This window comes from Trachemys scripta, chromosome 3, assembly GCF_013100865.1.
Source record: "Trachemys scripta elegans isolate TJP31775 chromosome 3, CAS_Tse_1.0, whole genome shotgun sequence".
NCBI classification, from domain to species: domain Eukaryota; kingdom Metazoa; phylum Chordata; order Testudines; family Emydidae; genus Trachemys; species Trachemys scripta.
In genome coordinates this window covers 123,445,468-123,467,960 of record NC_048300.1, presented here as the reverse complement: position 1 = coordinate 123,467,960, position 22,493 = coordinate 123,445,468, and the positions used below count along the sequence as shown (strand labels likewise).

The window sequence follows — 22,493 nt, the reverse complement described above, 5'->3', positions numbered from 1 at the left end:
TTTTTAGAGGGTTATATTTTTGGTAAATTAGAGACTTACAGCAGGGGTTTTCAGACTTTTGTACTGGTGACCCCTTTCACACAGCAAGCCTCTGAGTGTGACCCCCCCTTATAAATATATATTTTTAAAGTAACACCATTATAAATGCTGGAGGCAAAGTGGGGTTTGGGGTGGTGGGTGACAGCTCTCAACCCCCCCCTGCAATAACTTTGTAACGCCCGAGGGGTCCTGACCCCCCCCCCCCCCAGTTTGAGAACCCCTGCTTTACAGGGATGTGAAAAAGCATCCGACTCCACGGTGATGCCCCTGCCAAATCTGAAGTCTTTCCAGAGGATGGAGTCACTAGAGCCTCCCAATGAAACTACTGAGATTTTTTGACATGGGTGTTTCCACCTGTCCCATCCTGCCCCCCCAACCTAGTTATTTGACAAGGCTGGATGGCTTTGGCTAAAACACACTTCCAAAAAAATCCAGCCTAAGGCAGACCTACAACATGGGATGTTTCAGCCTGGTATAGCTTATAAGCAATTGACAAGGTCTTGTGATACAACTTGTTAGACAACCTTGACTACAAGCAAAACTACAAGCACCTCCTGTAATAGGCTACATAATTTACTAGTTAGTATTAAAGACTTTTTTGGCAGCAAATATCACTTAGGTCCCAACAAACTGCCAAGGGACAGAGAGAGAAGGGAAAAGACCATAAATAACTTGTGATCGTTAAGCTCAGTGAAATATGAAAAAAAACCTAGCAATGGGTCTCCATCAGTTCACAAACAGCAATATTTTCCAATGACACTGAGGGTCAAGATTAGTGCTCATTTCCTAGGTCAAGAACTCCCATACGTCATTAAACTAAGTGAGCGCTAAGGACGGGTTCTCTGATTAGGCCTTCTCAGGAGCATGCCACACCTGCAGAGCTGACTCATGAAATACTGGAATCCCCACAGATCTTTCACAACTCAGATCAAATGTAAGATGTATTTGTTCATCAGGATTCCCACAACAGCTCTTAAGCAGAAGGGATAATCAAGAGGTTTTCCTGTGTGCAGTTATTTTTAACCAGGAGGTGGTGCTTGATTCTAAGGTTGGCAACTGGACACTTTCCTCTAGTACCCCCCACCAAAAAGTCTTCACCCCACTTATAACCTTCCCCTTAGAACTTTCCATAGTTGGATCATTGTAGAGATGTTAGTCCTGGACATCCCTTCAGAGGCAGGTATCCATTTTACAGATGAGGAAACAGGACACAGCTGTGTGACACTGTCTCATAGCAAGTAAGTGTCAGAGAAATGATTAGACCTCAGGAAGAGAATTCGTGACTCCCACTACCACATTAAGGCCACTTGTCAGAGTGGACATGGAGGAAAAGTTTGACAGTCACATTATGTACAAGACTAATCAGACAAACTTGCACTGAGAAACTTGCTCACAACTGGCAAAGGGAAATATTACCTGGCAATGCTGGAGATCCACCAAGTCCGAATAATTTATTAACCTACTTTCATAGTCTGAGATTCTGTATGTTATGCCGAGAACTTACAATCAACAAGAGCAGAGCCAACATTTAGAGACATGTTAAATTAAAGCTCTTTCCACTTCACTGAATCCTATTGGCTTCTTATTGTCTATAATAATCCTGGCTCATCTCATCGCTGACAACAGCAGTGCCTAGATACTAAGGTCACATACACAGTAGTAACAACGAGGAGTCCGGTGGCACCTTAAAGATGAACATTTATTTGGGCATAAGCTTTTGTGGGTAAAAGCCTCACTTCAGATGCAGGGAGTGAAAGTTACAGATGCAGGAAATATATAATGATACATGGAGAAGGGAGTACCTCACAAGTGGAGAACCAGTGTTAACAGGGCCAATTCAATCAGGGTGCCTGCATCTGTAACTTTCACTCCATGCATCTGAAGTGAGTTTTTTTTACCCACAAAAGCTTATGCCCAAATAAATGTTAGTCTTTAAGGTGCCACCAGACTCCTTGTTGTTTTTGTGGATTCAGACTAACACGGCTACCCCCTGATACTTGATACACAATAGTAGATACTGGACAGCTACACACTTGAGATTTTGCTCTCCCTTTTGCTATTTCACATACGCCCACCATGCTGGATAAGTCACTCAGACTGATGAATGGGTTTAGCCAACCAAAGCTAGGCCCTACACTCAACCTGATGGCAGTCTCTTTGCCGAACATGATAACTTTTCACTACAGCATTCAATCAATTCCAAAATTTCAGGAATGTTCTAAGCATCAGTGGGCAGAATTTTGGTGAAAAACTAGCAAATTGGAATACCCTGATTTTACTGGTGGGGTCCAGAATACCTATTTGGTGCTGTAGACAGAGGAATCTCTGGCATTCCCTGCTCCTGAGCTACATTTGGCTTAATATGCTATTCTCTCATTGGGTATACAGTTCAGCCTACATAAGCAATATAGCATTTTTCATTTCAGAGTGGCAGAGGTTTGTACCAAGAGTTCAGAATTGCATTGGGGAAGTGGTCGCTGGCACATAAATCCCTGCCCCAAGGGACTTATGATCCAGTCAGCAGGTCAGACCTACAGAGCACACCATGTGATGTGTGCTGGAACCTCAGAAGCTGCAGTAGGGAGGAATGTAAAGGAGGAATTGAGATGTGACATATGGAAAGAGGGAGAGAGAGACTGTTCCACACAGAAGGCAGGGGCATGAAAGGCAGCATAAAGGTCTTGGTTGAAAGAATATGAAGGCATAGTGGGAAGGGAAGCTTGGGCTGAGCAAAGTGTGGGAAACAAGAAGAGCTGGGTAGGGCCTTAGAGGTGAGAGGTCTGCCCTAGATGCAGAATGCAAGGGGAGGACTGTGCAGGGATCTGAAATAGTGAGCGACATGAGTAGAGGGGCAAATGGGGAAGACAATTTTAACAGTGACACTTTGGCTGGGCAAGGGGCAGCAAAGGGAGATGGAGCAAGGCTGGAGAGGCAACAGTTACAGGAATCATAGGGAGAGACGACGACCAAGGCAAGGGACCAGGGTTTAGTGGTGATAGAAACAGGATTCAATGGCAGTCTGGAGGTATGGGAGTAAGGCAACATGGAGGTTGCAAGCCTGGGTGGTGGGAAGCTCAGGGGCAGAGGGAACAGGAGGGGGATCAAGACAGCAGGAACTGGCTAATGAATCTTACTTTGTCTCTTTTTGGTCCAGGAGAGTGAAAGGGTGAATTCTCTCAGGCTTTGATATCCTCAGGTGGATGGTGCCCTAGGGGAGGAGAGGGCAGGACATTCCACCTGAGATGCCTTGAATTAAATGTCTGGCTAAGCTAAGGTATGAATCTTTGCCCCATTAGCCTGCTGCACTCTAACTGTCCATGTGCACCCTGCTAACACACATTAACAGATTGGTAATGACCTTTGATCTAGTCTGACTTCTTTGCAAGCATATGAGCTTTGGCCTGAAGGCTTTTTAATCTGATCAATTCCAGAGTTTCATGTAGTGTTCTAGGCATCAATGGGAAAAGCCCTATTTTTTTTTTTGGGGGGGGGGGGTCAGAAAAGCCTGATTTCCACTGCTAGGGGTGGGGGAAGGGGAAGGAAGGAGAATTTAAAAATCAGGCCCATGGAGTGCCTATTCCGTGCTGCAGGTAGAAGATTCTCTCTGGCAATCCCTGCTGCTACCTACACAGACAGCACCTTAATAATTTGCTCCAATTGTATGGATAGTTCACACTACACAAGCAACTAAGTGTGTGATCCTCAGGTGTACTACACAGGAAGAGCTGAGACTCCTGAGCCTGTCATACACTGTCGTGAGCAACCCTAAAATTACAGATGAGTGGTGGGCTGATGAAACATTTTGGTTTTGAAACGTGTGTTGACAGTTACGGACTATACAAACTAGTAAGCTGGGGTCAAATTTTGAGTCTCAACTCAGACAGCTTCCATTTAAGAAAGGAAGTGGGCAGTTAAGCTCGATGGCTTCCCAAGAGATATTTTGAGGTTGAATGAAGAGTTCAGCCACTCAGGACAAGTTTAATTGCCTATAATTGCACTACCTCTTATGAAACTGCCTCTATATAGAAGAGAAATAGGCTATTTAGTGGTCACTGCACACATAGGTGTAACTGCCAGTCAATAAGTGCTTGTATTATGCCTAATGTAGTAAAGCATTTCTGTTTAGTATTAAGCTTTTCTGAAATATATGAACTGACTGCTACTTACAGCCTTGTACCTTCTTCAGATGCTTATGTGCATAACACTGCACATGTTTCATACACTAAATCTGAGCTCACTGGACATTTAAAAGCACTTTAGTTCTCTTTCCCAGGTAACCACAACATTGTTCATTGTATTAATGACTAAGAGCAAAAATGCAGCTAACAAGACTCTTATTATACTAAAAGTCAGGCTTATATTTAAAGATGCTGGCTTTCTGTATAGAACAGTATTCTTATCCCCAGCAGGGAATAAATTAGGTCCCCCAGAGTGCAGGATGAGGATTCCCAGAAATAAAGCACTGGATTATTTCTCTCTGATTTCACCTATTGGCTTTATAACGGAGTTCAACATTCCGCATTAAAATATTAAGTCTTTGTAAGTGTCTAAAGATAGAAAGGCCTTTACAATATTGAGTGTTTTCTGCAGGTGAGATTTCACATTTTAGATTCCCTCCTCTCAAGTTACTTAACAAAAGGGATTAGCTGCTCTTTTATTCAATGCTAAGATCAAGCCTATGAAAAGAGTTCACTAAGATTTTTCATACTTCTGGGTACGGAAGTCTATAAAGTTAATCTCTAAACAACATATCAGGCTTACAGGTACAATGTTGGGGTAAAAGTGCCAGTTCAGCTCATATTACCTTCCACATTTTCCCTTTTGAACTTTTGACATAACTGTGATTAAATCTGACTCATTAGTTTAACTATTTCAACACTTTGTTTGTTTCCTGTGCCTCCCAACTTCCACCCATTCCTCCAGTTTTGAAATACCCTGTGGCTAATTGATGAAGTTTTAGTGTTTGTGAAAGTGTCTACTAATACAATCTACTTCACAAAGCCCTGAGAAACATAATGGGTTACACATCCAGCAAGTATTTCATAACTGAAAGTTATTGATGAGGATAAGTCATGTGGACTGGACAGTGTACTACTCAGAGGTACACCTTTTACTATACTTCAATCCATAACCTGAAGGAAGCTATGAAAAGGGACTAGCAATGTATTAACCCTCTTTTTTCATTTAACATTCTTTCTGAAGGAAGTAGAATCACAGCAGTTACAGCTTTTCTAAATATTGCTGATACAGCAGTATTCATTTCCCAGAAGTGCACCTGTTTGATACATCTGAATGGATCTCCTTTCAAGCAAGTCTGCAGACTGAAAGCACTGTTTTCCATTCCTGTTTCTCACCCACCCAGCTCTCACTTTATGGCCTCTGTTAACCTGGCTTGTATTCCCAGTGGAAGTGGGCTATACATGCCTCCTTACAGGAGCTGCATAGAGGGGCTCTTGAGTGACCCCAAAGTCCCAAAATGCATCTTATTAGAAGGAATAAAATAGCTTTTGCATCCCTTTCAACCTCTGCTGAAGAAACAAGAAGAGCAGGCAGCAGATCTAGCCAGGCAGCTGCCTATTGTACCAAAAGATTCATGCTACAGTTATACAGAAGCTGTAATTTCCAGCAGGCGAGGGCTGGGATCCAGATTGCTCATGAAGAGGGATCCTGCTAAGACAGTGCACGGAGGCATAATCTATGGCATCAGGTAACAATGCCAGCAAGAAAGAGATCCAAACCAAGTCTACCAGAGTCTCTGGCTAATATGAGCTGCAGCAGTAAATGACCTTTCATTTACTTACTCATTGTAACAGCCACAGGCCATCATGACCCATGAGATTAAGGAGAACTGCCATGGATTCCAGTAGCTATTGTTACAATTAACTGTTTCCTATGTTCAGCACAAGTCTTCACTAGTTCTGTAAGAAAAATTCACTAAATTATTTGATGAAGACTGGTGAGCCAACCCATCAAATTAAGCAATAACCTTAGTCTAATAAAAGGTGAAAACCGAAGGAACAGCTTTTTTGCATCAGTCTAAGCTGGCACAGTAAGTGTGGCTGGCTATGGCTCATGTTAAAAAAGTGGGACCACAAAAAAGCTGAAGCACTTGAGGGATTTAACTATTTTATTTCCTGCCCCCCCATCTATGCTCAAAAAGAGTCAACTAAATACTTATTGGGGTCCCTTTACTGCTTACAAACTGCTATCCAATGCATAGGCACCAGACTGTCCCCTCTTGAGCATTCACCAGGCTGCTGCGAGGGTGACCCACCTCACCACACCCCATCAGTTTTACACCTCCAGAGTCTGAACAAGGGTCATGCACTATGTGACACTTTGTACCTCAGGGGAACAACCTGCACCCCCATGTTCATCCTTATAATATGAAGGTGTGGTATCCAATGCAAAATTTGTCATATTAGGTGTCTTCGGAAGGCTCATGATGCACTGAGCATTGTTATAGTAATGTTAGATGTTGTAATTTCATGTATATAGTTTGAGGCTGAAAATGTGTCCTCATGGCTTAACACAAGCCCAGGCAAAACTCTCCAGGAGCAGAGGGGCAGTTCATACCTCATCAGGGCATCTATGGAACAAACCCAGCCCAGCCTCACAGGAACAAAGGACACTGGCCTAGGCAGTAAGAAAGGATCTGTTGGACTTGAGTGAGTCACTCCCCTTCCTTTGGTCAGTTTGGGGCTACGATGAGGTAATACTCACTTGACTCTGAAGGAGGGTGGGGGGGGGAGGAAGCCAAGAGGGAGGAAAGAACATTATGAAAGGGAGAGACGTTTGCCATGCTCTCTCTTCCACCTCCATCTACAGACACCACCACCACCACCACCAGACTGAAGCACTGATCAAAGGGGAGAATCCGGCTGAAGGGCAACCAGCCAGCCTGTGGTGAGAAGCATATAAGTTTGTAAGGGCACTGAAAGTGTTAAGATCAGCTTAGAATGAGTTTTGCTTTTATTTCATTTGATCAAATCAGACTACTTGTGCTTTGATTTATAATCCCTTAAAACAAAAATTTATCTTTTGTAGTTAATACATTGGTTTGTTTAGTCCACCTGAAGCAGTGTGTTTGGTTTGAAGCATGTTAGAGACTCCCCTTGGGAGAACAAGCCTGGTACATATCAATTTCTTTGTTAAATTGATAAACTCATAAGCTTGCAGCATCCAACGGGCATATCTGGACAATGCAAGATGGAGATTCCTAGGGCTGTGTCTGGGACTGGAGATATTGGCTAGTGTCATTCGGTTGCACAATCCAAGCAGCAGCTGGCCAAAAGTGCTCACTCACGTGCTGGGAGCAGCTTAAATGCTAGAGGCTGTGTGTGAACAGCCCAGGAGCAGGGGTTCTCACAACAGAGCAGGGTAAGGCTGGCTCCCAGAGTCAAGGATTGGAGTGACCTAGCAGATCACTGGTCCAGATAACAGTCACACACTGCCCTTTGCTTAAGGTCCCTAAGGACACTCTCAGGAGACAGACTCCCCATCCAGCACCCCATCCTGAGATTTTAGACCTCAAGGTCTATCCTTTAGTTGCCCAGCCCCCATGATCTGACCTCCAGACTCCTGCATAGCTTAAAAACACACCATCTCCCAGAACCCATCCACATGGGCATTCAGGGTCTATGGTTAACATCAGGGAATGCGACAGATGTCACAGAGACTTCGTACAGGATTCTAGACATCTAGAATGGTCTTTACTTTGCTCTTTACTTAAGCATGAGAAAGAAATATATGAAGGGGGTATTTTTGTATAACTCTGTTTATTCACCACTCTGAAAAATTCTTTGGACTGCAGTCAGGGTCCTCTGTGGACTGTACAGGGTCCTGCTGAAGCGCATGGCTTTTCTTAGTTATGGAACCCTTTTCTCTGCCAGCATACTTTGACCTTGGTTGATCCTGCAGCTATGCCAAGCTTCTACTGCTACAAAAGCATTCCTGCCTCTGCCCTAAGCATCCTTTGTGGCTTTGAGAGTCTCAAAATGACTCAGCTGTTAGTGGTGGGACTTTAGTCATAGGCTTCTGGTAATTTTCCACTCTCCAAACCCCAGCCCTTTACAGGCAAACTGGAAGAAATGGCTTCTCCCAGCTGTAGCCAGACTCCTTAGTATAACTATTAACCCAGAGTAGTCATTTAAGGGCAACTCCTCTCCACTGTATCTAGTCTGGGAAAGATATGGTTACAGGCTTGTCAGCAATGGTGGATACACATAGATATACAGACATTCCATTATACAGCAATTTTCATAAGAAAAAAATCACAAAATAAACCAGAATTCATAAATTCTACAGACAGATTCCCCAAAGCATCACAGTTCTCTAAAAGAAACTAAAGTTGGCATTGTGGAATACTAGAAGTGCAATCAAATGCTTCTGAGATGACAATATAGATGCAAAATGCCAGCCCCACAAACTCAGTTTGAAATCAGAGTCCAAATGCATTCTTTCTGGGTCACTCAAAACAAATATTCTGCAATCTGGACTTCGAGTCAGGGAGGGAGTGACTAACCACAATCCAGCTCACTCACTTTTTTAGAGCAATGTTGGCTCTGCAAGACTAACAAGAACTAAAGGTGTGTTAATAATCAGACAACGCAGAGGGAGAAAAACAAAGGCATCTTTGGACTTGTCAAGGCTGTATTCCCACTTTAGGGTACAAATGTAGGGGCCTGCATGAAAACTTAAGCTTAACTACCAGCTTAGCTCTGGTCCACTGCCACCATCCCAAGGCTAATTTCCTTCCCTGGGTAGCCTTGAGAGACCTTCACCAATTCCCTGGTGAATACAGATCCAAACCCCTTGGACCTAAAACAAGGGGAAAAAAAATCAATCAGGTTCTTAAAAAGAAGGTTTTTAATTAAAGAAAAAGGTAAAAATCATCTCTGTAAAATCAGTATGGAAATTAACCTTACAGGGTAATCAAACTTAAAAAGCTCAGAGGACTCCCCTCTAGTCTCAGGTTCAAAGTACAGCAAACAAAGATAAACACTCTAGTAAAAGGTACATTTACAAGTTGAGAAAACAAAGGAAAACTAACACGCCTTGCCTGGCTATTTACTTACAAGTTTGAAATAGGAGAGACTTGTTTAGAAAGATGTGAAGAACCTGGATTGATGTCTGGTCCCTCTCAGTCCCGAGAGCGAACACACAACCAAAAACAAACAAACGCCTTTCCCCCACCCCAAGATTTGAAAGTATCTTGTCCCCTTATTGGTCCTTTAGGTCAGATGCCAGCCAGGTTACTTGAGCTTTTTAACCCTTTACAGGGAAAAGGATTTTGGAGTCTCTGGCCAGGAGGGATTTTATAGTACTGTACACAGGACAGCTGTTACCCTTCCCATGTTACTTCAGAACAGAATTGTGTCGAGAGTTATTCTGCTAAAGATTGTAATCATGATTCCAAAGGAGTCCAGTTTATTTCGGTTGGGTCCATCTACTTTGACAAAGACACCATCAGATGACTATTGTAGCCTACACAGGATACGACTGTTCAAACCAATGCTTTGTCGGCGCCTCCCCCCCCTTAGAAGAGCAGTAATGGTAAGAATTTATATTTCAACTCATGGAACAAGTTCCATTAAAGAAACAATCACCAATAGCATTTCAACTTGCATCCATGTGAATCTGAAGCATTTTTGGCCTTTGGAGATCTTTCATAACCAGCTCCTTGTAGCCCACACTCCCTCCCTCTAGCCCATGTTGCTCCAGAGGTGGAGTTTGACCTCAGGGCACAAGGACTCCCCACTCTCTTAGTAGGAGCTGGAAGCTAAGACATGATGGGGCAAAATGTGGAGGCACCTTTGAAACAGAGGCAAAAAAGTTCCTAAATTACCTGAGGATTTTCCTACTTGCTAATCAAATTGGTATGAACATCCACTCACAGCCCTGCTGAATTCTAGCTCCCCCCTACCTTCTATATCCTTCACTCCTATTGATTCACCCCCTCCCACCTTTGTCCTTTGCTAATGTACAAAGGACCAAAAACAAGTTAGATACCTAAATTAACCAAACTGCATTCCTTCCCAAACCCTTCATCTACCCTGTATTTGGAGTAAACTCTTCAGGTCAAGGACTGTTTTGTGTATCCAGAACACTGGAGGTCTAGTTCCAATTGGAGCATTTGGAATACAAATAAATATTACTTTAGAGAACTGCAGAATGAATAAGCCACTTACGCACAATGGAAGGGCTACAAAATCCGAAGCCAAGCCTAAAAGGTGTAATATGCAGTAAGTCATACCTGCTGTATTTTGTTTCACCATAAGTATGAAGAGTGCTTACATTTTTGTTGCAAGAAGTCTTTATGGAGAGCCAGTAAATTATATTTGTACCACAAACAAAATCTGATGTTTGATATGGTTGAGCCAGTACACCAGAACTTCAAGGGGAATAAATTCATTATAACCAAGAGTAGCTACCAGCTATCATCATTTAGTTTCACTCACTCAACAAGGGGTTTAATTTGTCAGATTTGCCATTGTTAGCACTTCAGTGGTCTCTCCCATTCCAATCCATTGTGTGTCAGCTATAACTCCCCTCTCCTGTTGCATTGCTCTGCTCCATTCTGCTGGCTTACAGTCAAATGGAATTTACTAAAATATACTGTTCTCTAATATATTAGATTAATTCTGCTAAGAAACGTTTCCCTAGCAGCATAGCGCAGGTAGGAAGAGTATAGCTATGGAATCTGATTATGTTAGTTTAGGCCAAAGACAGGTTTGTGTACTTTGAACAATCAATTTCCCCTCTCAAAAAGGCTACATAGTGGCATGTGCACTAACCAGTGACTTATGGGCCAACTCTTACAGAGTTCCAAGTACCTGCAACTTCAAGTTCAATGAGAGTTCCAGGTCTCCTGCACATCTCAGAACTGGCTCTTGGTTATGAGACGACAATACTAGAAGCCTGATTTTTCAAGATGCAATTAGCTTGGTTGTAAAAAGTCGCCCTGGGTAATCAGCTATGCCCTGGCTAGGATTTAAGCACTTTTTTAAACGAGAAGAACTTATGTTATGCAAATGAAAAGCTGAATACTAATTTAGAAAGGCTGATCATTGAACTGAAATTTAGCCAACTGTTGCCCTTGAATATGGTCTAATCCCCTTCAGGCTTAAAAAAACAAAAACAAACCAATGAACTAACCAAGATTATACATATGGTAAATCAGGTAGAAGTTGAATTTAGAGGATTAATAATTTAGCCTGTAAATAGAAGTAAAAGTAATCAAGCTTTAGATGCTTTTTAGAAAGTGTTTAAAATAAGTACTCAATTGATCTGAAGAAGCCCTTCCACAGCAGCCACCCTTGTTCCTACTACAAGTATGCATTTTGAAAACATTTGTGCAAAAGACATCAAGACAATCCTTATATTGTTTGGGTTACTTCAGAGAGGAAGGAAAGCTGAAGTTGACATTCCATCTAAGTCATTCTGCATGCTCTGACAACTCACCCCCACAATTGCATGAGTTAGATACTGAAGGAAATGCAAAATTACTGTTAAATTTTAGTCAAAAATAAAAGTTATCTGCAAGTAGAACTCAAAAAACATTGCAGTACTTGTCCCCGACCACATACTCTCCTCTTAACAGCCAGGAGCACTGAGCTGCCTTGTTGCCATAGCACCTCTTTGGATGTGGTCTTTTGAAGTAAGCTATGGTAGGTCTTCATAAAAATGGATTTAGTTCACTTTTCATGGCATAAGCTTATACGCAATTAACTTTCAAGAAGTTTGAGTTTTATGGAAAAATTACAATTGAATCACTTTGAATTCAGACCTGTAAAAAAAAAAAAACAAAAAAACAAACAAAAAAAAACCACACATTTTCTTCAGCAACGAAAAGAGCCTCCCATCATCCCCCATAAAAGGTGGGTCATCCCAGGGGAGCTCTGACACACTGTAAAGCAGTAACATTCAGGCCTGGAGTCGTGATCCTCTATTACCTTCTGCCAGTCAACTTCTGGAGCAGGGGTAGGCAATCTATGGCATGGGGGCTGAAGGCGGCATGCGAGCTGATTTTCAGTAGCACTCACACTGCCTGGGTCCTGGCCACTAGTCCAGGGGCTCAGCGTTTTATTTAATTTTAAATGAAGCTTTCTTAACATTTTAAAAACCTTATTTACTTTACAATAATTTAGTTTATATATTATAGACTTCTAGAAAGACCTTCTAAGAATGTTCAAATGTATTACTGGCACACAAAGCCTTAAATTAGAGTGAATGAATGAAAACTTGGAACACCACTTCTGAAAGGTTGCCGACCCCTGTTCTGGAGAATTGAGGGCTTTAACATATAGCCCATTCATTGTTATGGCAAACATCTAGTGATTATTTTGACATTACCAAAGTTCTGAAGTAGGAAGGCAAAAACTAGCAAGTTATTAAATCAAATTCAGAAGCTACAGTAAAAAGGTCTCCCTGGAAAAATCTCAAGAGTAGATTATTGTTACTCAAAATCCAGGAGTTTTTCCACTGTCCAAGATGTTTAGACCTGCCCTTACACTTGAGTTACCTTATACAATATACTCCCCGGAAAAGAAAGTCTTGCATTTGGATTCCAAAATACAATTAGATACAAGTCCAGTAAGGCCATGCAAGACAATTTAATACTTTTTGGAACACTTTCTCTTGCTCTGAACATTCTGAACTAGTGTTACATATACACCTGCATCGCACAATCCCCTTCTTCCCCTGGTTGCCACTTAATGGGATATAAAGAGAAGCGATAAGTCTGACAAGACCTTTTCTACAGTACTGTAGTCTTACAAAGACATTCCTATATTGAAAGCATTTTGCTTTAAGTTCAAATATGGAGTTCAACTTCATAAGAATATATTCTGTGGATACACCCACTAATGTTATTACTATTTAGTTTCATACTTCAAGCTATGGCACATTGGACTAGGGCCCGAAAAAACAACGCCTGCTTTTCAGGATAAGTTTTCAACTTGCCATTGATGAGTTAAGCTACTTACTATCAATTTCTGCAGAATTGAGACACCCTTAAAATAAGCTTCTAGTCCACCTGATTACAGAGTAAGCCTTACAAATGCACTGTTGTCTTTAAGACTGTAGATTACTTCAGTGCTCATGGTGCTGCTCAGAGCTTTAACACACCAACAGAACACTAACTTAGGGCTAGTCTACACCGGCAACACTAAAGTGCTGCTGCAGCAGCGCTTTAACGTGGCTTGTGCAGTCGCAGCAGAGTGCTGAGAGACAGCTCTCCTAGCGCTCTAAAAAAGCCCACGCCCACAAGGGGTGTGGCTCCCAGCAATGTCTACACTGGCGCTTTACAGCGCTGCAACTTTCTTGCTTGGGGTATGGGAAAAAAAACCCCACTGTTGAGAGCGTATTCTGCTAAGAATTGTCAGTTTCACTCTGCTGTTCCTAAATAAAGTTATCAGCAGTAGCAGAGCCAGGCACGGACATTCATAGAGGTCAAAAAGGAGGCTCAGTGAAGTAGAGTAGAACTCTAGGGTGGCCGGTGCTAAGAGGAGGCAAACTGTTCTCACAGGTGATTTCATTTTATCAGATACCTTCTCCCCAGAAGCTGAAATGGAAGCCCACCTAGAAGGTGGAAGGGATAGTCCTCTTAGAGGTCCTAGCACTTCCCTCTGACCGATAAGCATTCTGTACAAGCCTATAGCAAGTGGGTTTAGCTTCTGGAAGTTTTTCCCCAGCCCGGATGAGTATCAAAAGTGTATAAGCTACATCGCTTCTATAGCATAGTTCCACATGACACACCAAACCAAGAAGTCATTCTACATATCCAACACACACGGATTGAAGTCTCCCCCCACAAGCTGCCTCTATTCCACATAAGCAAGAGAGTTAGCAACACTAACTTCAGAAGAGAAGACTTGAGTATCTAAAATATGAACTAGATTGGTATAATATATAGTTTGTTCTTTGCTTACATCAGCTCCCCAAGTTTTAAAACAGCAAGCTTTTATAGCAGCTATTTGTATATAGTTTGGTATGTTTTGGCAGCACCATTGTGTGCAGTGAAAGAGGACCAAACACTACTCTATTTTTCTGGTGTAAGTCAGTCAAACATCTGAGGGAAGAATTCAGTCCATTAACCTCTACATTTGATCTTATCGCCTCATTCTAAGTTTGTTTTCCCTCTAAAATACAAGATTGTCACCAATGCACGATTGCACAAGGCAAATATAAATTGAGATAGCAAGAGCTTTCAGGAGACCCAAAGACTGAAAGGACACCATCATCCCTTATGTCACAATGGAGCAGCAGTTTTGCATCTCCAGCAGTCTAAATCAAGACATGCTTTATTCTCAATAATGATCAAACAAAATATGATTTCACACAGCTGTCCATTGCTGTTAAATATAAAGCTAGAGTGCTTGGTTGCAGGTTATGAACTACTACAATATTTTATACCAGTCAGACAGGCCAGAAGTTTTCATATGCCTTTACTGCATTCAAGATGAGCCTACAAACATAGGAATCTGAGTGTATGAAATGTTCAGCTAACTGGAGTTAGGGAAACTATATTAGTGTAAAAAAGTTACTTGGTATTCATAAATGCTTAGTTTTTTAAAAAATTCTAAGAGATTCCCTTCACATCCATGTAATTAGAAAAACCATCTTAGCCAGCCAACTGACTGACTTGAACATAAATTGATCACTCTAGAGTAAAGTGATAATCAGTTTGTTATTTCATAACTATCCTGGGATTTTGCCTACTTTTGTATCAGCTATGGAATGAATGCTTTGGCACTAATTTGGTATATTTTCCAGTAGGTTGTTCACTTAGGGCTTAAGTGCTGGGTACAGCTGGAGACCCAAAAAGGAGTTAGTTGTTTACAGTTCCTTAATCCTGGAGCCAGTTTTTCCATCATCTTTGTCACCAACATAGTTTAGACCAGCCCCAGGGCTGCTCTCTACTGCTCTACCTTGTAACTACACATTCCAGGTTATGTTGGACCTTCATCTCTACAGCAGAGAGGGCACAGAGATGGAAGTACCAGTTATGCCATTTGAATATTCTCCCATGCTAGACTTATTTTCCATTGTGCAGTTAGGATTGTCTTACAGGCACTTTGTGTCTAAATTGTTGTGTGAGGAACTCCCAAAGATTGATATCAAGGAGTTGTAATCATTGCAAGTCTTTAAAATAGCTAGACAGCAGAGGCACAAAGTTACTTCTTGCAATTATAGGGCTCTCTGATGATGCTACAATGGTCACTTAGTTCAGAGAAACTGCTTCCTTTACAATTAAGTTTTATTTTCCTTAAAATAAAAAGAGTTGACAATATCAAGTCAAGTTTTCATAAGGCTGAGTAGGGGGTGCAGATTTGTCCTGACAAAAGAATAAAATAAAGATTACAAACACCTCCTCTCCTCCCCCCCCCAGTAAATTTAGAAAAACAACAAGGAGTCTGGTGGCACCTTTAAGACTAACAGATTTATTTGGGCATAAGCTTTTGTTGGTAAAACCTCACTTCTCTCGATGCATCCGAAGAAGTGATGTTTTTACCCACGAAAGCTTATGCCCAAATAAATCTGTTAGTCTAAGGTGCCACCAGACTCCTCATTGTTTTTGTGGATACAGACTAACACGGCTACCCCAGATAGTAAATTTAGTAACAGTTATGGGTTTTTGATAAAAATGACAAATGACACACTGGGACTTGGGGGTGGGGGGGGAGAAGAAAGGGGAAGGATATGGAGAGCGAGCCTGCCCCCATACTCACCCCTTGGGGCAGCTCCTGTGTCTCCCATCCCATGAGGCTGGGCCTGGCTCACTATTCTGGCCATTGTGACCTGGCACAAATGGTTGCGGCACCACTCACTCAAAGTAGGCCTGGCTGGGGGATGGCTAGGCTGAATTTGTGTGAACAGTGCCGTGAACCCATGTGCCAGGTGGCAATGCCCAGAGTGGTGAGCCAGCTCCAGCCCCATAGGATGGGAGCTGCCCCTGCAAGGTGAGGGTGTTAAAATCATGGACACAGACAAGACATGGACAAACAGGAAAATCATGTATCCATGACATTTCCCTCCCCGCATCATGATACTGCTGCATCCTAGCTAGGACAGCTGATATATTACATGGCTTCCTTATTTTCTATTTGATGCTCTGAGTTTTGGGAAAGATAAATATGACAGTATGAAGTTCAAGCTGACAAGAATGTTTTTGGCAAGCCATCTAAAACAAGGAGGTATATGAAATATTCTGGTATCACATGCCTACTTGCCCTAGCAAATGTAACAATGATTAATTTTACTAAGTTCTAATCAGTATGGCACAAAACATTAGGAGTAGAAAACTGCATTTTACATACAAAGTAGAAGTATTTATATGAACACAAAACACCATTAAGACCGGCATTAATTTGTGTAAACCAAATCAAAGTGTTCAGAATCAATATAATGATGGAGCAGATAGCAGGAGCATTGAAGAAATGCAAAACGAAAGGTTTGGAATTCCTGGATTTTATATGATTCAGAATGTGGAGACAACACTGCAATATCCTGATTTTTAATGCACGTAATAATTTAGATATATTTTCCTAATGAAGACTTCATACTCAAATCATTCAGAAATGAACAGATGGGCATATTTTGTCTGCTTCCCATTGTCCTGAAACGAGTTGCTAGTTCATAAATCTCTTCCCCTTTCAGAAGTTGAAATTCTAATTATTTCTCCTAAGCTAGTATCCTATATTATATTTTCAATTCTGCACTTGCCTTTCAACAGTATGTTTCTAGCAAGTCTAGGAGAGAGTTGTGAATGTAGTTTTATTGTAAGTAAAGTTGTAAAACTTTCAACTAAGTAAAAAGCTATAGAAGATAGGAAACAAAAGGAAGTCACATACAATTTAAAAAAAAGCACCAAATTTGTTGTTCCTCTTCTAATCAGTGTTTTTGAAAAGCCTATAAAGGGTAAAACACAACACCACTACAGCTGATCATGTTAATGTTTCTGCTTTCTCTTGTGCCCTCTCCCCTCCAACACACACTAAAAGGAGGAACTTAACTAGAATTAAAGCCAACATGCTTCTAGCATGGAACTTTTCTTGTACAAGAAAACTACAACAGGAAGCACAGCTGAGTTCTTTATTTCTCTAAGATACACGCCTTGCAGAGAACGTATAAAGGTTAGACAACACTACATATTCACTGCTTAGGGTACATCTTTGCTACCCGCCAATATGGCAGGTAGTGATAGATTTATCTAGGATCGATATATCGCATCTCGTTAAGACGCAATATATCAATCCCCGAACCCGCTCACCGTCAACTCCGAAACTCCACCAGAGCGAGCGGCAGTAGCACAGTCGACGGGGGAGCCGCGGCCGTCGATTCCGCACCGTCTGGACCCCAGGTAATCCGATCCAAGATATTTCGACTTCAGCTACGCTATTCGCATAGCTGAAGGTGCGCATCTTGGATCGATATCCTCTCCCCCTCCCCGTGTAGACCAGCCCTTAGTTATGAAAGAATGCAGTAACATTGCAATACTATATTTCCTACTGCAGAGCCCCACAAATATTGTTCAAATATGCATATCACATATACCAACAAATTTAATCCTCCTGGCATTAAATCTACAATGTAAACTCTTCTTGCCTAAGTCATTTGCAAAAACTGAAATACTGGAAGCTGAATCATTGTCTCAGTAAGTTTAGACCATATCATAGGTGGTCAATTTCCATTAGGTTTATTTTTCTTAAAAAAAAAAAACTGTACTTTTTTTGAAGCATAGATTATTATCCACCTTAAGTGCCTAAGTCAATTGACAACGGGACCTATGCCCTTTTAAATATTTTACTCAACATCAAATGGTACTGTTCAACAGGAGTCTGAACCACACAGCTTATGAAGAAACATCCTGAGCCATTGGTTAAGCATTCACAAATTCAAAGCTAAAGTGCTCACCTAGCTGTATACATCCTATCAGCACACCCATTAAAGACATGTTCAAGTATAGTCACTATTATTTTCCTGTCTGGATTTCGCAGGAGGGGGGGTGGGAATTGAAGTGCTGCAAGAATAGAACAAATATGAAATTCTACCACTTATTCACCTGCTGATGTCACAGTCAGAGCAATTGAAATGTTAAAAGTGGAAAGCTGATAGACAGTAAGACTACTATAGAGTTCTGTGTAGTCACAAAAAAGCATGAATGAGAACTTACAAATAAAACTGTTAGCTGAGAAGTGTTTGCAGAAACAGTTCTTTAATTTGTAGGTGCCGGAAGAATTTATTCTATGCTTTAAGAAACACTTGAAGTTAATATTGGCAAGTGGAGTCATTAACACATAGTGGCTTTTAGGTATCAGAAGTTTAAGCTTGCTAGAAATAACTTGATCCTTCCAACTGAAATTCAGCCACCAACTTTTTAGCTAGTTAAGTGAGAAGCATTTTAAAACAAGAGGCGGACAGGCTGTGAACTCAAAACTTGATTCTACACAAGTAGTCATATCAAACACTACCAACCAAAGCGTCCAAGCTCTCAGATAAAGTGTAGTTGTTTAGGAGTAATTTTAACCTTGGATTCCAAACTCTAAGAGTGGCCTACTGTAGATAAGCTGTAAAAATTCATAAAAAACCTACTATATCAGGTCTCCTGTGCTGACTGGCAGCAAGCTCTCTTGTACGTGTATGGAGAATTAAGCCATCAGCTTCTGCATAATTCAAGCTATCATTTAAAGTTAAAGTTTCTAGTCATTGTTTGTGAAGATAGGTTTCAGAGTGGTAGCAGTGTTAATCTGTATCAGCAAAAACAACTGGGAGTCCTTGGGGCACCTTAGAGACTAAAGTTTACATGCATTTAACACTTGCAAGGTTGACAATGTTATCTTCCTGTGTCTAGAGCCTGGCAGCTCCAGTACCACCATTGCTGCTTACCCAAACAGCAGCAGAGTAAAATTGAGAGAAATCGTTAGTTTCATTTCTACTAATTATAACCCTGTGGGTAGTAGTGAAGCATCAAGAACAGCTTCAAGCAGCAACCTGGAGTTATTCACAAGAGAGGATTTCTCTCCCACCCCAAGGTGGGGAGGGGAGAAGTACAGTAGCACAAGTTTATTCCTCTACCTCCCCAACAGTAGACAAGAGGCTATGGAAGGGAGGGACTAGACAAGGCTCCTTTTACCATCCAGCATCTAGAAGGGGTAGAGCCCCACATAACACATACTAGCCATTTACTACTCAAAAAGAGTTATGAGCAACTGAGCCCCAAAACAGTCTCACGACAACACTCCAGTAAAAATCCTAGCATTCACCCTTTCCCTCTCCACCAAACCTGGCAGAATGCTGGGTTTAGGAGAACACTGTCCCTTGCTGGTGGGACCCATTCCATGACCACCCCCCTTCCCCACTTCCTGTAAATAATTTTAGGCATCCAGCTAGTACTTTAAAAAAAAAAAAACCACACACACACACACCACACATCTTGCACTACATCAATATTGTAGGCAAAATCCACCTCCCATCAACTTCACTGGGGCCAGGATTTTACAGGTGTCTATGTTAGTTAATCCAAGTCAAGTGAGACCGATGTTTTAAGATAATAGTTCTGAATCAAAGGGAGTGAGGAGGGTATTCCATAGAAGATGCATCCAAACTCATAGGCATTTCAGAATTTAGGCTCCAGTACCTTTAAAATCCAATTTAGAGTGTAGTAGACATGCAGAATATACACTAGGTAACTGAAGTGTCAAATTCTACTTCTCCCCACCTGGTTTTATACACACCATTCAAGATGAACTTAAATTGCAATTTAAGTTCAAGATTCAATATTTTGCTCATATGTCAAGGTGGACACCATTTTCAGTTAGCATATTTCTGACTGGGGTTTGTTAAGAATTAATTCAGAAGATTAGGAACATTACTTCATGCAAGTTTACTTCAGCCCATTATTTTGATAGTACAAGCATAGACACTTTTAGACATTTGGTTTGGTAAGATATTTCAGTTTGATATTAGCATTATGTTGCTACTGGGCAATTCAACTGCTCCATTTACTAGAGCACCCACATACATTAACACTTTACAAGACAGCACATTTTTTATTTGTAAATTGTCTCTTCATTGTCTTAGTCGAGAGCAAAACACCAGTTGCAGTTTTTACAGTATTTTATTTCCATCAATAAGCCTGTATCCAGCTCAACAGACCCCCCCTCCCCCCCCAAAAAAAGTTAACTCCTTTGCTCTGCATAAGGATGGGATCCATTACCACACAGCTCTAATACACTTCTCAGGAATAGCTTATAATCTAAGAGAAGTTCTCATGCTTTTTTCCTATTAGCTGAACCCCATTACACCAATAAAATATATTCAGTCATTACCATCATCCCTGGCAAATACACACCTACCAGACATCTGTATGCATGTTAGCCAAGAAGATTACTGAAGGCCTGAGCTCCAGTTTCAGTAGCCTGACAAACTGTCGACACCCAGACATATATGACAAGCTAGGTTTTTTTTTTTTTAAACTGTAATTTTATGTTTTGCATATCTTCCTTAAAGTGAACTTAACATCTCACTAAAGAGACAAGGTGGGTGAAGTAATACTGTTTACTGGACTAACTTCTGTGTATGAGAAATACAAGCATTAGAGCTACACAGAGCTGAAGAAGAGCTCTAGGTAAGCTCAAAAGCCTGTCTCTCTCACCAACAGAAATTGGTCCAATAAAAGATATTACCTCCCCCACCTGGTCTCTCACACATCCCAGGACCACCACAGCTACAACACCACTGCAAACTTGTCACTAGCACAAATGAGACCCCTCTGCAGTGCACACCAGTTAGCAGGAGAGTTAGATAAGCTAAACCATACGAAGGCCATCATCAAACTTTCCCCTCGTCCTATAGGGCAGAGTGGCTCACACTGGATCCAAGCCCCACTCTGGTCTCTCAGTGCGACCCCCACAAAAGGTGGGGTGGGAGGGAAGGAAGATTCAGGTTTCCCCTTATGACATGTTTACACTACGAGCTAGGCGGAGGTTTAACACCTGGTGCGAACCCAGTGTAACAGCGGCGGTCTGATGCGCCAATCTAGGCAGCATCACCTCAGCTGCTCACACAGGGCTCGTAGCCGGGCCCTAGGCCCGCCCGCCAGCACGGGCCCTCCCAGCCGCAAGATGGTGAATGAGACACGGCGCTACCGCGGGGGATCCGCAGCCCCAGCACGGCGCGCGGGGGTGGAGTCCGACCTCAGCCCAGCCGTGTCACGGTTACAGCCCCGAAGGGATGGGGACAAGGTCCAGCCTAGAGTGGGAGGGGGCAGAGAAGACGTTACCCCACGCACACAGCGGGGGAGGGGAGACGCAACCCGGGGGGGGGTCACTGGGCGGCAGCAACCGCCCCCCCACCCCGCCCGTTAGCAGCCCCCGGTGACCATCCTCCCCTCACCTTGACCCTGATCTCGTAGGTGGTGAAGCGGCCCCGGCCGACCCCCACGGTCTGCGGGTTGCTCACGTCGATCTCGAGGAAGTTGCTGGGCGGCCCGTAGGCGTCGTTCAGGTTCTGCGGTTTGCTCATGAGCCGCCTGGTGTCCGCGATGGTTTCGGCCATTTCCCTGCCCGCCCGCGCCGGGTCCCCGCCCCTCCTCGTAGACAGCAGGGACTTAGCGAGCCAACCCCACTCCCCTCTCGCCCTCTTATTCTCCGGCAAACAGCTGACTCCCGAGCTACGCGCAGCGACCCGCCCGCCGCCCGGCACGAGCGGATGCGCCCACCGCTCGCGCGGGGAATCCCGGGACTTGTAGTCCTTTCGCTGCCGCCGAACTCGCTCAGAGCTAGCACAGAAAGGGATGAGAAAACTACAACTCCCATGCTGCACCGGGAAAGGGCGCAACAGGCAAGACTCTGAAAAAATTATCTTCATAGGCGCGTTCGCAGAAGGAAATGAAAAGCAAGGGGGGCAGGGGGGCAGGCCCAGATCAGTAGTTGAGGCCCAATAATACTTATGGGGAAACTGATAGGAACTTCACTAGCCCTAGGACTGAGTTCATAGTCTCTGCATTTGTGGGAAAGGGGGAGTTGCAGGCTCCTCATTCACTTCTCCTTTTTCATTTATAGGTAGGGTTGCCAGGCGCCCAGTTTTGGACTGGAATGCTGGGTTGAAAAGGGACCAAGATGGCTCTGGTAAGCACTGCTGACCAGGCCGCTAGAAGTCCAGTTGGCTACAGCAACCAGCTTTATGCGGCTCCCAGAAGCAGCCAGCATGTCCCACCAGCTCTTAGGGCAGGGGCCCAACATAGAAACAGCCATACTGGGTCAGACTAAAGGTCCATCTGTCCCTGTATCCTGTTTTCCAAAGTGGCCAATGACACATGCCCCAGAGGGAATGAACAAAAGAGGTAATCATCATCCCCTGTCGCTCATTCCCAGTGTCAGGCAAACAGAAGCTAGGGACACCATCCCTGCCCATTCTGGCTAATAGCCATTGATGGACCTATCCTCCATGAA

General features: G+C 42.7%; 1 protein-coding gene across 1 annotated transcript in view; it reads right to left on the bottom strand.

Annotated features, from left to right (window-relative positions):
* The window catches only part of SNX3 (sorting nexin 3), a 30,343-nt gene extending 8,602 nt beyond the window's left edge, over positions 1–21,741 (bottom strand). Inside the window, exon 1 of the mRNA XM_034765921.1 lies at positions 21,436–21,741. Within this exon, the coding sequence (XP_034621812.1) occupies positions 21,436–21,597 (162 nt within the window). The 5' untranslated portion in view covers positions 21,598–21,741. The remainder of the gene's footprint in view (positions 1–21,435) is intronic.
* Between the last annotated feature and the right edge of the window lie 752 nt (positions 21,742–22,493).